A 16,957-nucleotide genomic window follows, 5' to 3' on the forward strand; every position below is an offset into this window, starting at 1 on the left:
TACATCAGAAGGATGTAGGGACAGAAAATGCACATGTGTATGGTGGCAGTGGAGTGAAAGAATGAAATCCGTACATTATGTAGCAGGAAAACAATAAATAGAGCCTAAAACTGAAAACTTAAGAAGTAGCAACAGAAGCCTGTGATTTGGAAATACACGGTAAATACCAAAAACAAAACAAAACCGTAAAAGGATTTGGAATAGGCTGTCTGTGGGGAAAGAGAAATGGGCAGACTGTTGGTTTTTTTTTTTTTTTTTTTAAGCCTTATAACATCGTTCAGTTGTTTTAATCTATGGGCATATGTAGTGGTTTGCATGGTAGCCCCCCCAAAAATATGTCTGTGTCTTAACCTCTGGAACCTATGAATGCGATGTTTTTTGGAAAAAAGAGTCTTTGCAGATGTAATTAAGGATCGTGAGACAATATTATCCTGGATTATCTGGGTGAGCCATAAATCAAATGACTAGTGTTCTTATAAGACACAGGAGAAAAGAGAGAAGACAGAAAGGCTGTGTGAAGACAGAAGCAAGAGATTGGAGTGATGCAACCACAAGCCACGAAGTGCCCAGAGTCACCTGAAGCTGGAAGAGGCAAGGGAGGACTTTCCCCTAGAGCCTTTGAGGGGAGCATGGCATTGCAGACAACTTGATTGTGGACTCCTGGCCTCCAGAAGTGTCAGAGAATACATTTCTGTTGTTTTAAGCCACCGAGTTTGTGGTAATTTGTTACAGCAACCCTAGGAATTGAATATAGCATGAGTAACTGAGATGAAAATAAAAACCTTTATTGATGTTCTTCACCACATGGCTTAAAAGAGCAAATAATCAACAGATGCAGAAGAAGCATTAGGTGAAAGTCAACACCTATTTTTGATTCAAAAAAACCCCAACAGACTCCACGCTTCCACTGCAGGGGGCGTGGGTTCGATCCCTGGTCGTGGAACTAAGATCCCTCACGCTGTTGCGGCTGACCCCAAAACAAACACCCAAACCCTTAGCAAACTAGGAAGTGACCAGGCCTTCCTCAACCTGATAAAGGACATGTATTAAAAATCTACAGCAAGCATCATATATCTAGCAGTGAAACCTCAAACCTTAGGTTAGGAACAAGATTACTGCTTCTATTCACTCCTGTGCTAGATCCTCATCAAAGCTGAAAAACAAACAACTTCTGGGTACAACAATGTTCAATTGCTCCTGGGTCGGCAGGAGTGAACCAGAAGAGGGAAAGAATAGAGGTCAAGTAAGAGCAAGTAGTAAGAGAAGGTGGGCAGAGATGGTTGGTGTGTAGGCGTAGCAGAATGGAGCTGAAGTCCCCAGCATCCCCAGGTCTGGGAGTCAGAGCAGGGGAAAAAAAAGACTTGGGGGTGGGGTGGAGCTGACCAGGTGGGGGTTAGAGCTGAGAGGGCAGGGTGCTCCCAGGGGCAGTGATGCAATGCCAATACTGGCACCCAGCATGGGCAATTCCCCAGCCTCCTCCCCACAGGTGACGGTTTCCTTCACAGCAATTTCCACCTGTAAACATCTACACTCATCAGTACCAAAAGCTTCAGCCTTTATTAGATAAAGAGGAGGTAGAAGACAGATGCGGGAACAGGCCAGGGACCCCTTCTCCTAACTACACATATACAGACATACAGACACAACTGAGAAAATGACAGGGACAGTTCAGGGGACAGACTGAAGGGCAGAGGGGGGCAGCACCCTCCGGGAGTGGGCCCGGACCCAAGGGTGGGCTGAGACCTGAGCCAGCGGCAGGCGTTCTGAGGGGTTATGCTTGAGCAGCTTGGAGATAAGGTCCTGGGCTCCTGCAGGCATGGAAGGGGGGAACTTCAGGTCCACCTGCAGAGGTAAAGGAGAAGGAGGACCCCAGCTTTCATCCTGGCTGCTTTCCCTTCACTGCCCATTTTATTTGGCGAGTGACATAAGCCCCACAACTACGACATGCCCACTCCCTGCCCCTGGCCCCTGGGCCAGCACAGACCCCAGCCAGGCACCCGGGGCTTAGCCTCGCACCTTGACGATGCGCCGATACGTCTCATTGTGGGAAGCACTCTCGAAGGGGGGGTTTCCCACCAGCAGCTCGTAGCAGAGTACTCCGATGCACCACAGATCCACCTTCTCATTGTGCACGCGCCCCTCAATCATCTCTGGGGGCAGGTAGTCCAGGGTGCCACACATCGTCTTCCTCCTGGAGTGGGGGGTGAGTGGGCAGGGATCCCAGATCCAGACCTTCTCTCCTTTCCCTGAAGTTGACAGGGAGCCCAGAGACCCCAGGATGTGCCAGGGGAGTGTTCCAACCAGGCTCTGATGGAGCCTTTGGGGTAGGAGTGGGGCGAAGACATAACTAAAGCCCCAGAGGTGGGCTTACACACTGCCTCTGCGTTTCCACACTGAGGGCTGTATGTTAAAATAATCAGACATGAGGACAACGTTCACCTTAGAATTAAAGGAAAAATCTCAAATGTCCATCAAGCACATCTTGCTTACATTAATCAGGTTACCTCTCTACGATGCAATATTATGAAGGCATTAAAAATGACGTGGGAGTATTCTCAGTGATAGGGCAAGAAGGTCCCAATATATTTCAAGTGAGAAACCTGGGTGGCAAAACTGAGTCTCCTCTTTTTGGTTTTGTTTTTTCTTTTTGGCCGCACCACGTGGCTGGCAGGACCTTAGTTCCCCAACCAGGGATTGAACCCCGGGCCAAAACAGTGAAAGCGCGGAGTCCTAACCATCGGACCACCAGGGAATTCCCAGAGAGTCTCCTATTTTTGTAAAGATATTGCTGTGTCTGTATATTTACATGAGAACAACCCAAAATGTCTCTGGGTAACAAGATCTGGAGTGGTTTTAGTTTGAATGTCCCAGCCTCACACCCAGGGCCGGCCTCCTGGCCCACCATACCTCAGGGAGGGGGCGTGTACAGACCAGCCGAAGTCAGCAATCTTCAGCTCTCCCTGGAGCCCCAAGAGCAGATTCTCTGGCTTTATGTCTCTGTGAATCACCTTCTTCCCGTGGCAGTATATCAGAGCATCTGCCAGCTCCTCCATAATCTGGGGGGCCAATGACAGGCCATCAGACAAGGATGGACTTCAGGCTGCAAGCAGCGTCCCCCCAGCCTCCAGCCCCCGGCCGGTGCCCCAGGTGCCCACCCGCCCCGACCGTGGCTGTTCGCTGCTCGTCAAAAGTGCGGCTCTTCTGCAGCTCCTTGTAGAGCTCCCCCCGGGGGGCATACTCCAGAATCAAGTAGATCCTTCGCCGGTCATAGAAATAGTTGTAGAGACGCAAGATGTTGGGATGCCTGGGAGAGGAGACAGAGGAAGCATCAGGCTGCATCCTGGCATGAGGAAATGGGAAAGATGACAGGTCCCACTGCAGCAAACTGGGTCAGGCTTGGGCCAGGCAGGGGACACCAGGCTGGCGGTGCTAAGGGGGGACTGGACACAGCTCTCTGGGTTCAAGGCTCTGGGCAGGATTGAGAGCTCCTTGGGGCTGCCTGTCCACAGCTGCAGAGAAGACAGTCCGGATATGGTGGGATTGGAAGAGGAGCCGGGGGTTGAGGCGCCAGGGGCACTCTGGCTCGCAGGGCGTCGACCCGTACTGCAGATGGGCCTGGATTTCGATCTCCCTGCGCAGCTGGTGCTCCACACCCTCCTTCTCTATCTGAGACTTGAAGAGGACTTTGAGTGCCACGATGAAACGGCTTTTCTTCTCCCGAGCCAAGTACACATTTCCAAACTTGCCTTTGCCCAGAGGACGCCCAATCTCAAAGTCGTCGATTGTGAAGGAACGCCTGTTGGGGGGTGTGGGGGGGTGGTAGGCAGCTGAGTACCGGTTAGTCGGTCCTCTGAGGTGTTTGCCTTCTCCCTGCACCTCAGCCCATCCTGCCCGCAGCCCTGTTTCTCTTCCAGGGGAGCTGAGGATGGATCAGGCTTTCTTGCCTCCCTACTCCTCCTGCCCTTACCTTCTACCTCCCCCATTTCCTACCTGTTCACTGTCCCTCCCCCTCTCTTGCCACCCCAAGGCTTGGGGTGCTTACATTGAGAAGTTGGGGGTCCCACTGTTGTTCTCCACCACCTTCTGGAGAGGAGCAGCTAAGGAAAGAACAGGGAAACTGAGGCCATCCTTTGACATTTTCATCCCCGTCCACCTTTCCCAGACCCTAGTCCCCTCAGGTCGATGCCCTCCCCTTGTCCTAGTTACCTGTGGGCTGGGCATTGGAGCGGCTCATGAGGACAAGCGCAGATGGGGTGACAGGCTCCTTCCGGAGGACTCTCTGGGGCAGGATGTTCAGGCCAGACTGAGCCTGAGAAGGACCAGGGGGGAGCTCTGAGAGTGCCTTTATCCCAGTGACTGGGTTGGAATGTGCTACAAGCAGCATTTCAGGACTTGCTATAAAGCCACCCACCCACCTACCCCATCCCCAGTTCAAAGAGGAACACTGAGACCACAGTTTTGCTACTCAGCCCCAAGACTCTGCTCAGAGCCCCATATAAAATGAGTTATTAATAAACAACCTAAGTCAGCCTAAGATAGGGACTTACCCTCACACCTAACCTCTCACCTCTTTGGCCCTGGCCCACTCCACATTCTCAGGCCCAAGGCTGTCCAACCTTCAAAGTCTTGTCCATAACACCACTCATTTACCCAGCCCCCCACCCCAGGGGGCAGTTCAGGCTGGGGTAATGAACACACACAATTCAAGGAGTTTTAGCACAGCGGTATTCTCATGGTCCCCTAAGCTCAGTCTGTTAAGTCTCAGATAAGGTCCTTGGGGCCTTGAGTGTTCAGCAAATCTCAGTATTTACCCCTTTGCAACAACAGGCTTTAGGGACACTGAGGGCTACTCTAACGGCCCTGGACCACTTTTCACGTTCAACTTCTGAGTAATATACACCCCTTTCTTTTAGGAGTGACCAGTGTAGGCATGACAATGTTTTCTCATTCAGCCTCCATTATTGACAGCCTCATTCAGAGCTTCACCAGGGAGGCAGCTGGTGGACAAGGGGACATACGGACCCCCCCAGGATACTCAAGCCCCACAAACAGAGAGCAAAGCCCATGCAGGGCCCCTTCTTTCTTCTTTAGCCAAGAGAGGAAGAAAGCCTCAGTGCCCCTACAGACTGGTTTGCAAACAGTGATATTAGCATGGAATTTACAAATAAGCAAGTTGAACAAAATGGAGTGCAGAAATAGATCCACATATATGTGGGAATTTAATATATATAATAAAGGTAGCATTTCAAATCAGAGGGTAGACTCTTCAGTGAAAGGTGTTGGGACAACTGGAAAATAAAGCCATTGAATGCTTACTTCACACCAGTCATTAAAATAAATTCTAAATTCTTAATTTAGACTTGTCCTGGACCTTTTAAACTTATAAACTTATCTAAATCCTTCCAGAGTCTATTTCTATTTCCTGCATAGCCTATTTTTTCAGGACAAGGGTTGGGAATCATGGCCAAAAGGCCAGACGCTGCCTGCTCAGTCCCAGATGTCATCTGGATGTGACAAACAGGCTCAGCTCTGCAGAGGTCCTCACAGTCTGGTCAAACTCAAGTTGGCAGCACCTGATAGGATGTGGCTACAAATGACCAGACTGGGACCCATAAACTGGTGCAAAGCCGGGAAGAAAGTGGTAAGAGGATCGCCCTCTGCAGGACCGCAAATCTGCAAGCGGGACCTCGCCACGCGGGTGGAGGGAGGGGAAGTGGGAAAGCCCTTACCGTCTGCCTGCCGTAGGGCCAGGGGTAGGCGTTCTCCTTCTGGGCCATCCTTAGAAGGGAAGGGGGAGGGAACGGGGCAGAGAAGAGAAGCAGAGCCGTGAGAAGCAGAAAAAAGGGAGAGAGAGAGTGAGGGGTCGGACAGATGTAGCCGGAAGCGCTTGTCTGGGGCTGGTGAAAGGGAGCAGGTTTACAAGCTGGTCTCATCAGGGCGCATCCCGGAGCTCGCCTCGCTGCCCCAGCCCTGCTACCGGCCTCACCCCTTTCCAGGACCCTCTCTCCACTTTAGAGCAACCAGCAGCCCGGCAGAGTGCGCGCGGGCCCGCCCAACGGACCCCCCGACCTGCCGGATCACCTGGCCTCTCCCGGCGCAAGGCCCCCGAAAGGAGGACAGCTCACCTGGAGCCGGCAGCACAGCCACCTCCCTGGCCGCTGGGAAACAACTGAACCTGCCCGGCCGCGCCCACGCAGAGGTCCTTTCAAATCTCCCGCCCTGGCCCCATTGGCTGAGCACGCCTCCCATGCCCAGTCCTCATTGGCTGGGTGTCCCATTACGTAGCCCTAGGGACCCAATGGAAAAGGTGGAATGAGAGCGCCGGAGCAGCTCGGGTTCCGGCTTAGGAAAGTTTCCCTCGACCCCTGAAATAGTCTCATGGGTTTTTTTTGTTTTGTTTTGTTTTTAAAATTTAAGTCATCGATATATCTGGAATTTATCCTTGTGTATATGTATGAACTAGGGTTTAACTTTGTTTTCTGCCAGAGAGCCAGTTATGCCAGCATCATTTGTTAAACAAACTGCACCATTCCCAAGGGAATTTAAATGCTACCCTTGATATACTAAGTCAGATTCTCTGTTCAAGTTTTATTGCTTGTTCGTTTGCATGTGTGTGTGGTTTTTTTTTTAAAGTTTATTGAAATACAGTTGATTTACAATGTTGGGGGGGTTGTTTTTTTGGCTCTATCGGGTCTTTCTGGTGCGCAGCCTTCTCATTGTGGTGGCTTCTCTTGTTGAGAGGCACGGTTCTAGGCACCGGCTTCAGTAGTTATGGCTCGTGGGCTCTAGAGCGCAGGCTCAGTAGTTGTGGCGCACGGACTTAGTTACTCCGGGGCACGTGGGATATTCCCCGGCCAGGGCTCGAACCTGTGTCCTCTTCATTGGCAGCAGGCGGTTGCTTAACCACTGCACCACCAGGGTGTGTTTATTCTTATGTCATTATTATTTTGTTCTTTGAGTCTTTCACTCATATTCCTAATAAGAATTTTCTACCAGAGGACCTTTCTCTGCAGGTCCCCTGACCAAGGCCAAATTGCTTGGACCCACCCTCACTTTTCGCCTTCTTGCCGCACTCCCTTCTCTGCTCTTTCCGACGCCAAATTTCATTATTGGGTTAAATAAATAGATTTTGGGACCTTCTATGAAATAACTAGTGGATATTTGTAAATACTACCTGTCCAGCACCCTTCATCTTTCTTCTAATAATAACACTCTAACTTCGCTTTAGGGAACCACCTGTCTCCCCATTCTGTGTTGTTGGTTTCTGTTGCTGCCAACCCCAAATCGCTAACTTGATGGAGACACGTTGTAGAGGACTTTGTGGTTATCTAACCAGCATCCATTCTCCCAGCGATTCCCACTTCCTGAAAGCAACTAGAGTTTTGTGGGTCTGAGAGGGAAGCTTACCCCATCCCAGGTCCAGGAGTGGACCCTGTCTGATTTACACCAGTCAACACCCTTTATTCTGGGATCATGGTCACTGGTTCAGGGATAAGCATGTGACCTTAATGAGTCAGTTAGTGGGAATTTTAGGATTCTTGTCCAGAATGCTGGACAGAAGCTCCTTTTCTCCTGCTGGAACTGGACAAGAAAGCACATAGCCTGCATTGCTGGTGGTGGTGCTCCTGCAGGGAGCAGGCTGAGTACGAAGCTGACATTGTAGAAGGCAGCAGAGAGGCCTGGGAAGAACCCGAGAACTTGATGACAATGTTGAACGTCTGGATGCCTATTTCAGTCATTTCCTTCCATGACCCAATAGGTTTCCTTCTCTAATGCACTGAGTTAAGAGTTCTGTTATTTGCTGTTAAAAGCATACTAACTGACACACATCTACAGACCTAGAGTGTTTGTAGTCATTTGGGTTGAATGATGCAAAACTACTGACAGTCAATCATTCTGACCTACAGAAAATACCAATTTCATATGATTCAACCCGATGTAAGTGAAATAAGTCCTAATGGGTTTCTATATCAGTTCACAATGCTTTTGGCTGCAAGTAACAGGAAACTCAGTTAACAATGGCATAAACAGTAGACATCTATTTTCTCTTACATAACAAGAAATCAGAAAGTAGATAGTTGGCTCAGGAACTGAACAATGTTAGAGGTCTGGATTGGCCTCTCTGTGATTCTCTTATTTTCCCTTACGATTGCAGAATGGATTCCAACAGTCTCTGTCTCTTTTATCAGAAAAAGCAGAAGCCTTTCTAAAAGTTCCCAGTATGGGAATTCCCTGGCGGCCCAGTGGTTAGGACTCGGTGCTTTCACTGTCATGGGACCCTGTCTGATCCCTGGTCAGGGAAGTAAGATCCCCACAAGCCCCAAGGAGCAGCCAAAAAAAAAAAAAGTTCCCAGTAGATATCTCCTTGCCTAGAACTGTGTCACGTGAGTACTGCAAAGGAGGCTGGTAACCGTGAGTATCTCTTCCAGTCCCTACAGTTAAAGAAGATTGGGGGTGTTGTGGTAGAAATAGGCATGTGCCACTGGAGGTACAGTGCTGTTTTCACTCAGGGTCAGCCCAACCCTGCTTCCCAAGATCAAGGAGCCCATTTCAATTTCAGTGCCTTTATCAACATATTTGGCATAGAGTGAGTAACTAATGAAGAGCTTTATAAAAATCCTGTCACTTGCAGTATACTTTATGCCTCATAATCTAGTGAAGGGAGACTTTTCTAGAACCTGTCAGGGACACAGTGCATGGGTGGGATATGCCTGTTAGATCCCATACAGTATCTCTGTCCCCTGGAGTCTTTAAATTCCCACTTGCACATTATGTCGGAAGACATTTGGCCTTTCAGGAATAGTTGATGGGCCAGCATAAAATTGAGATTTGCATTATTCACAAAAAACAAAGCAAAACAAAACCTATCTGTTCTAGCAGCTAGGCAACTATCAGCTGCCTGTTCAAGTTAGTGAACAAAATCTCTGTTATTTACCCCAGTGCTCCTCAAACGATCTATAGGCCTTAATTATTGTCAGTCTATCACAGATTGATACTTTTATAAAATACAATAAAAATCAGTTCCTTGAAAAATTAAATCTAAAAATAACAAGCTCATTTTTTTTTTTTTTTGGTTATAACCAACGTTTATAAAAGTACTCTGACAAATGCTGTAAGAGTTTTTAAATACGTAGTTCTCAAATTCTATACTCGTCTCGGACATAAAAGTAACAGTTCATGAAGTGGCACCAGTCTGTGGGCCACACTGAGTATCAGCAATCTACCTCCAGTGCAGCCCCATCCAAAACTGTGGTCTGTTCTCTTTGGTGAGGCAAGCTCAGCATCCACTCTCCCGCAGGGATTCCCCAGGTTTATAAACATGTAAATGAGCAAATTCCTCCAAGTCTAACTCTTTTCTTCTTTCCTCTTGCTTTGCTTTTTGCCTCCCAGTTCCTGTTAGATTGGGGATTCTGGCTACTGGCCAAGGAACTTTGAGAGGTGTCCTTGAGGGGCAATTGTCAGTATTCTACTCCCAGAGCTGAATTTTCCAGTGACTGGGAAGGGTCAGAATGTAGCGTGTTCCAAAGTTCAGGCTGGATGGTTGGGATACTGTAATGTTTGTGAGGCACACATGTCAGTCCTTTTATTTCTGATAATGGAATATCCCCCAAAGAAATTTATTTACTTGTCTATGCCGGGTCTTAGTTGTAGCGTGCATGAGGGGATCTATTTCCCTGACCTGGGATCGAACCCGGGACTCCTGAATTGGGATTGCAGAGCCTTAACCACTGGACCACCAGGGAAGTCCCCCCTCCCCCTCTCCCCTCTCTCCTCTCCCCCACAAAGAAATTTCAAGACATGAATTCTCATCGTCAGCCAATAAGCCCCTTCCAGGGACAAGGAGTAGTAGACTCAGAAGGTTCTGGAAGGGCCTTGTTGGAGGAGCCTAGCCAATACTCCCCATGTCTCCCCACTAAGTTGTCCTCCTCTAGGTAAACCTGAGGCAACGCTGATGAGCTGAGTAGGTACATCAAGACCTGGCTGCTCTCCTCCATCCAGACTCCTCCTGAGCATTCCCAGGTCAAACAGCATCGCTGGGGATTGCTCTTGGCCATTAGAGCCCAAGTGTTCATCTTTGGTACAAACTGCAGGCTTGGACCAAACATCCCTGCCACTGAGACTGAGGCCTGAGGCCCCCTCCAGGTCCATGTGTGCATCCTCAGGGACTGGATCAGCAGGGACGGTGCCCCTGCCCATGTGGCGGGACAAGAAGCCTGTACACTACACTTCTGATGATCGTAAAATGTTTTATTGAAGTTACATACTGGAAAATGTACAGCTGGACGAATTTTCACAAACTGAACACCTCTGGGTAACCAGCACCCAGATCAAGAAACAGAATATTACCAGCACCCCAGAAGGACCCCCAGCCTTCTTTTCAAGTCACTCCCCCCCGTCCCAGGAGTAACCACTGTCCTGACTTCTAACTCACATACTGGTTTTGCCTGTTTTGACCTTTAGGCAAATGGGATCACACAGTATATATTCTCTGGCACCTGACTTTTCTCATTCAACATTATGTTTGTGAGATTTATCCATTCTGTTGATGTACTGGTTTTTAAATATACATGAACATGATAAAATTTACACAGACTAGTTAAGTCTCTCAATTCCCTGGCGGTCCAGTGGTTAGGATTCGGCACTTTCACTGCCTGGACTGGGTTCAATCCCTGGTCAGGGAAATGAGATCCTGAAAGCTGGGCAGCGTGGCCAATAAAAAAAAAAAAAGTGCAGCAATAGATAAATATCATATGATGTTGCTTATATGTGGAATCTAAAAAAAATGATACAAATGAACTTACTTACAAAACAGAAATAGAGTCACAGATGTAGAAAACAAACATGGTTAGGGGGGAAGGGGGATTGACATATACACAATACTATATACAAAACAGATAACTAATAAGGACCTACTGTATAGGGCAGGGAACTCTACTCAATACTCTGTAATGACCTATATGGAAAAAGAATCTAAAAAAGAGTGAATATATGTATATGTATAACTGATTCACTTTGCTGTACAGCAGAAACTAACACGACATTGTAAATCAACTATACTCGAATAAAAATTTTTTTAATGTAGAAGGAAAGATAGAATTAGAAAATTACTATTTTGTATCTCCTTAAAGGGGCCCTGTTCTGGGTGGACACCGAGGAGGGGATGCAGGATTACTGACTGCCAGCTTCACCCTCCTTCAGCGTTAAGTTACCAGTGCTCCTGAGCTGTCCCCTTGCTAAGTCATCGGCGGTTCTCAAATCGAGCACACTTGGCTTCTGCAACAAAGGCTGGAGGACCGTCAGCCTCAGTCTTGACACACGTAACACAGTGACCACTCTGGCGGAAGGCGGTCCTGGGACTAGGGAGAGGAGGGGAAAAGGCGAGGCACAGATTCTAGCCTGGGTGGGTGATTGCTTTGTGTGCTGTGGTGAGATGGCTCAAATTCCTCTCCAGCCCAAGCCTGTGACACTAACAAAGGCGCTATTAGTTAAGGAAAGAGATGTCAAGGAAGAAATTCCCCACTGGAAAAGACAAGGCCTGTGGAGTGGATGGCTTAAATTTCTTTGTTGTTTTTTTTTTTCAATGTATCAGAAGCAGCAAAAATACACATAGCTCTGGGCTTTTAGTGACGGCAGTGAAGTCTGGAGAATATTTGTATGTAACGCAAATTAAATACAAAATATTTGTATTTAATACCCGATGTTCTACCGCATGGAGGGAACATCAGACATGATTAAAGCCATTAAAAAAAAAAAAGAAATTGAACTGAATACAAGAACACGGTAATGGAAACATAATTGTTTTTTAAAAAGAGAGGAAACGAAGGAAAAAAAGAAAGATTGCTTTTATTTGAAAAAGTAACAAAAGCAGTATAGTTAGCTGTTTAGCTAAGGGGAACTTTTAACCCTGGAACTGGAGTTTCAGGAATTCATGTCATAGACCAAATTCAGCAGAGGCCAAAAAAAAAAAAAAAAAGGATGTACATGGTAACACTTTAAATAATGAGAAAAAAATACAGATAACCACCAGACAACCAGAATGTCTAACTTTAGAAGAATTGCTTAATAACTTACAGCATTGTCCTTGAAGTCAGATGTTCATTAAAATTATAATTATAAAGATAATAGAATCCTATTCCTATTACTATGATAAGTGAAAATACTGGAGTACAAGATTATGGACACCCCTGGCAAGTGGAACTTAAATTGCCAAAAATTAAACCACTGGTTTAGGAGGATTATGAATTATCATTATTCCTTTAAAATTATTCATTATTGCTACATTCTTTTCAATAAAGAACATTTATTGCTCCAAAATACATTTTCGGAACAAGAATTGACGACTATTTATGAACAATTTCTGTGTTAGGATATCTAAAATATCTATGAGATTAAAGGTATTATTATTTTAATTGGTTGATTTGACGGAAACAGTAAGATGAAAATAAAAGTTCCAAAATTTGTATTTTAGTAGAAAACTTTTTTCTGGGAAAAAAATCCCAGAAACACTCAGGTTCCTTTTTTTTTTTTCATATAATAACACAAGGTTCTTTTCTTTCTTTCCCGAAAAAGAATCTCACTTGCAAAACTATCCAGCCACTGAAAATAACCCTTTGACCCCGACGTGATTTGAACACGCAACCTTCTGATCTGGAGTCAGACGCGCTACCGTTGCGCCACGAGGCCTTCCTGAGGTAGTCGTTTGACGGACCTCGTGAACAGATACATCGTCAGCATCAAGGGGCGGAGTTTTATTCTCAGACCCGGCCCGGTCCTTTGTCAGAGCCGTTCTCCAAGCCGCCAGTGGGCTAGATGCGCGCGCACTAAGGGATTAACCATCCTCCTCTGGACAAATTGAGTTTAGACGCACTTGGTTTAAGGCCCAATTCTTTAACCTCGGTACACATTGAGCTCACTCAACAGATAAATTACTTCATGTGTTTGAGATTTATTTTTGGGGTTAATAAAGTGTCGGTGCAGATCTGGCGCCCTGAATAAATCTTAGATTTAATCCCAGCTCTTCCCCTACTTGGCTTCTCTTGACTTTGGTTTCCTCGTCTGTAGACTGGGTATAATCAAACAGTCCCTCACGTGGTGACTGGAGCTCAATGGCGGTGCCGGGAGCCAAGCGCCGCTCACACGTGAGTGCCTCGCACACTGCACCCGTTACTTCTGTGTCGGCGTTGCTTTCGTCCGTTCTTTGCCTAGGCCCTGACTCGTTATCACTCAAGCCACGACCCTGTAGACCTAAATCAGTATTTAGGAACTTCAATAAAAAGGTAGTATACCGGAGCGTTGGTGGTATAGTGGTGAGCATAGCTGCCTTCCAAGCAGTTGACCCGGGTTCGATTCCCGGCCAACGCATAGTGATCTGCGGTCTTTTTTTCTCCCCCCGCCCCGAATTACGCGTGTGACAGTGTTTTGCTGTTTGCCTTCTTGTGTTTTTTAAATTATCGTCAATGAACGCGTCTAATAAGCTTATTGAACGGCGAGAATAATGGCTAATAAACCTATTGAATGGAGAGAATAATTAATTTAGCCACACATTTAAAATACGAGTTACTTGAAATAAAACAAACATGAAATTTAGAATGTGAGCTTGAGAGTCAGGACAAACGACCCCTCTCCTTCTGCTTTCCTCTTCCTTCCCGTCTTCTTTTTATCTTCATCCTAGGGCCCGGGACGGGTACTTCCGAAGTAAGTTAAGATTTAGTGTATGTAAGCAAAAAGGTTAGCACCTCTCCCCGTCGGGGAATCGAACCCCGGTCTCCCGCGTGACAGGCGGGGATACTCACCACTATACTAACGAGGAATGAGATAAACAGAGCTTGCTCTAAATGCTTGATCTGCTATCTTCACCGAGCGCGGCGTGCGAACGGCGAGGTTCCTGCGGATGCTGTCTCTCCATCCACTAAGAAATGCTGACCCAAACCTATACATGTTCTAGACCATAACTGAGCGCGAGTCCCCAGAAGGACGAAAAAGAGCAGGAGTGACCGAGAGACAGACGGTCTCCAAGCTCGCAGAGACCTGAATTCTGACAGTCCTGGGGCTCTCCCAGACATAACCCCAAATAGGTCCCAACCCGTTTCACTGTCATCCACTACTATAAGTTGACGGACATCAATCAAACGGAAACCAGGTTCTGGCGGCCGAGGAGTAGCATCAAGTAGGAAGGAGGGGAACAGAAAGCGAGCGTCTTGCCCATGTCAGGAGGTGCCTGCCCTCTTCCTGGCGCTCTGGGAAGGACTGCGCGCTGCGCGCCTCTTCCTGCCACCCGGGTGTCCACTCAGAACAAAAGAGCTCCCGGAGCACCTCCTTCCAGCCCTCAGTTCACTCTGATCACCTTCCAGCCCAGCCTCCTCAGCGCCGTTCCAAGTAACAACCGCCTTGGGGCTCTGGTTTCCGCAAAACTGAAAGGCCGGGCTCGTCCGGGATTTGAACCCGGGACCTCTCGCACCCGAAGCGAGAATCATACCCCTAGACCAACGAGCCGACGTACAATGACAACCGCAGACGACTTTAGAGGTCGTCCCAGGCTTTCTGCAGTCCTAGGACTGTGATTCACTGCGGCCAGATCATGGCACGCGGTCAGGGACCACCAGCCCCGACGCACAATACTCTGGAGCTTGGGTCTGGGAATCACTCTCGGCTCCAGAGCCGCGAGCTCCGACTCCTCCCAGGAAATAACGTCGGGGAAGTGGGAGGGAGTGGTCTCGGCCTCGCCCCCGAGCAGCCCTCCGGGACTGCCTCGAGCACTCGTGTGCCCACTCCCTACGGTCACTGACTCGGCGCCACTCCGTAGTCCGGAGTCTTGACTCTTCCTGCCTCCGCCCGCCGTCATCGGACCCAGCCCCTGGCGCAGAGCTTTGAAGACTAGCGGTAGAGTTGCCTGGTTGGGGACAATTAATGAGTCCTGAGATCTCTCTGGGAACACCAGCCCCTCTTTCTGTCCCTGCGTCTGTCCATCCTTCTGGAGTGACCGACACTTCGATAGCCCACAGTCTCCCCAGACCGCAGGGTAGTGCCCAGGCGAGGGAATATTTCCTGGGGCCAAGAAGACCCACGCAGGAGGCGTCATTGAGATGAGTGGCTGGCGAGGTCAGGTGGGGGGATGGGCTTTCCAAACTGTGCGAGCTTCTAAGCTTTTAACACACTCGCCGTGCTCTCACATGGGGGCCGCCAAGAGTCCTGGCAGGATCTGGTGGGGTCAGTTGTCAGCTACCGTGTTCCCTCAGGTCGGTTCCTGTTCTGGAGAGTCTTCCCAGGAGGGTTCTGATCGGCCCCTGAACTGGACCCCCCGGTAGCACCTCTGGGCTGAACCATCTTGTTCCATAGCCCAGTCGTGTGATTTGTGGGCCCATCCCTTCTTAAGGCCCTACCCACAGATACTTTGGTGGAGGGGAGTTCAATGAAGGGTTCAGCTCTTTGCCTTTTCTTTCCCAGGTGTCCCTGGCCAGACGGCGGGGGAGGGCAGCAGAGAACAGCCCATCCTTTCCCGTCGGCATCCCAGGCCTTTCAGGTGTGTGAGGAGTGCTCAGGGTTGATCTGGCATCTCCCTCCTGCCACCCTTTTCCATTTCCTGTCTCCCTCGTCTTGGGCGCCATCCTTCCCCAAGTCTGTAGTCACCTCTGTCTTACCTGGTCTCCCGCACTTAATCTGCACAGAGGTGAAAGCCTAAATTCCTTACAGACCATGATGAAAGCTGTGGCCACCTTTTCTAGAAAAATCCGTACCATATCTATGGACCCCACTTTTAGAATCCAAGAACTAAGACGTAAACTACTGATGTTGTTTCTACCTTGGTGCAAGTATTTTACATTTTAACAGGAGTCAAAGCTTTACATGGAAACATTGAGTTCTAAGGTATAACTTTGGACAATCACAGTTGTTTGAAAGAGACAGGGTGAGAAAGAGTGAATCTGAGAAGGTAGTAACCCTTCCCCTCAGCACTTCTCTAAAGTGGAACCCTGGCAACATCCTGAATTGCTTCTCCCTTTTCTTCAGACTCCACATCCTATCAGTTACTGAATCCTGTAGTGTTTTTTATACTAAACATGTCTCGAATTCATCCCCTCCTCTCCACCTCTGTAGCTGCGCAGGTGCAAGTCTTTGACATTTCTATAACCAACCACCCAAAGTCCTCTCCCCTCCTATACTGATCCCTTATGTTATTCTTCTGTGTAGCATTTATCTAGCATATTTACTTTTAAAAACGCTTTTTGTTGTGCTTATCGTTCCCTGCTGTATTCCCAGGGCCTAGAATAATGGTTGTTACAGAGTATGGAGTTGTTGAATGGAACATAGGCAAATTTCCATGTGGTCATTAAGACGTAGCTCACCTCCTCCAGAAAGCCTCCCCTGATCACTCTCCACTCTCAGGTCCGATGAGATGCCACTTCTCGTCTGTGTTCTCACAGTGCCCTGTCCCTGCCCTTGGTGCACTGTGTCTGACTGTGCCTTCCTATGAGAAAAGGGGTTTGCCTTATTCATTTGGTTATGCACAGCGTGCAGCCCAGTGCTTGGCACAAATCTCGTCCCGGTGGTGCTGCGTCACTTACTTGTCACCTCGATATACCAATTCCTTCGAGCCAAACTTGTGCTCAGACATCTTGCAGTGGTTCCTGGGCAAAGGATAGTGTCTAGACCTTTCTGCCTACCTTCCAAGGAGGTTTAGGCCTTGTCAGCGGCCCACAGATCCTAACTCTTGCCTCCTTCTCCGTAGCATTTACTTCTACTCTCACACGCCCGGCTTCATTGCTCCAGAAATGTGTTCTGCCCTTACACACCAGGCTCTCTGGAGGCCCCACCGGGACTATGCTCTCTTCTACTCCCACTCAGTCCGCAGGGTCCAAGCCCTTACGCACCCTCTTGCAGGAAACCAGATGGCACAATGCCAGCCAGTACCTCCTGCTAATTCCTAACCCTGACTACCAGCTTGTGAATACAGCTATATGTG

General features: G+C 48.3%; 1 protein-coding gene across 3 annotated transcripts; it reads right to left on the reverse strand.

Annotated features, from left to right (window-relative positions):
- Nucleotides 1-764: 764 nt before the first annotated feature.
- On the reverse strand, nt 765-6,195 carry AURKB (aurora kinase B). 3 transcript variants are annotated; one of them, XM_081218493.1, is made up of 9 exons: nt 6,126-6,191; nt 5,730-5,778; nt 4,207-4,309; nt 4,043-4,097; nt 3,605-3,796; nt 3,166-3,304; nt 2,908-3,056; nt 2,017-2,191; nt 765-1,842 (listed from the first exon to the last, which is right to left on the reverse strand). In XM_081218493.1, the coding sequence occupies exons 2-9, from the start codon at nt 5,775-5,777 to the stop codon at nt 1,669-1,671; spliced, it is 1,035 nt and encodes a 344-aa protein (XP_081074619.1). In that variant the 5' UTR covers nt 5,778; nt 6,126-6,191; the 3' UTR covers nt 765-1,668. The 3 variants fall into 3 exon arrangements, with proteins under 3 accessions (XP_081074619.1, XP_081074620.1, XP_081074621.1); XM_081218494.1 differs by lacking the exon at nt 5,730-5,778 and having other exon boundaries at nt 6,126-6,195; XM_081218495.1 differs by lacking the exon at nt 3,605-3,796 and having other exon boundaries at nt 6,126-6,192.
- Between the last annotated feature and the right edge of the window lie 10,762 nt (nt 6,196-16,957).

This window comes from Mesoplodon bidens (assembly GCF_964165515.1).
Source record: "Mesoplodon bidens genome assembly, chromosome: 19".
In the NCBI taxonomy this organism is placed as follows: Eukaryota; Metazoa; Chordata; class Mammalia; order Artiodactyla; family Ziphiidae; genus Mesoplodon; species Mesoplodon bidens.

What these genes read in the sequence shown, in the direction of transcription:
- AURKB (XM_081218493.1), bottom strand. Translation starts at nt 5,777, where the DNA reads ATGGCCCAGAAGGAGAACGCCTACCCCTGGCCCTACGGCAGGCAGACG. An exon ending in ACGAGCAGCGAACAGCCACG is followed by an intron (nt 3,057 to 3,165) that starts GTCGGGGCGGGT and finishes TTGGCCCCCCAG; the next exon opens with ATTATGGAGGAGCTGGCAGA. An exon ending in GTACACGCCCCCTCCCTGAG is followed by an intron (nt 2,192 to 2,907) that starts GTATGGTGGGCC and finishes CCCCCACTCCAG; the next exon opens with GAGGAAGACGATGTGTGGCA.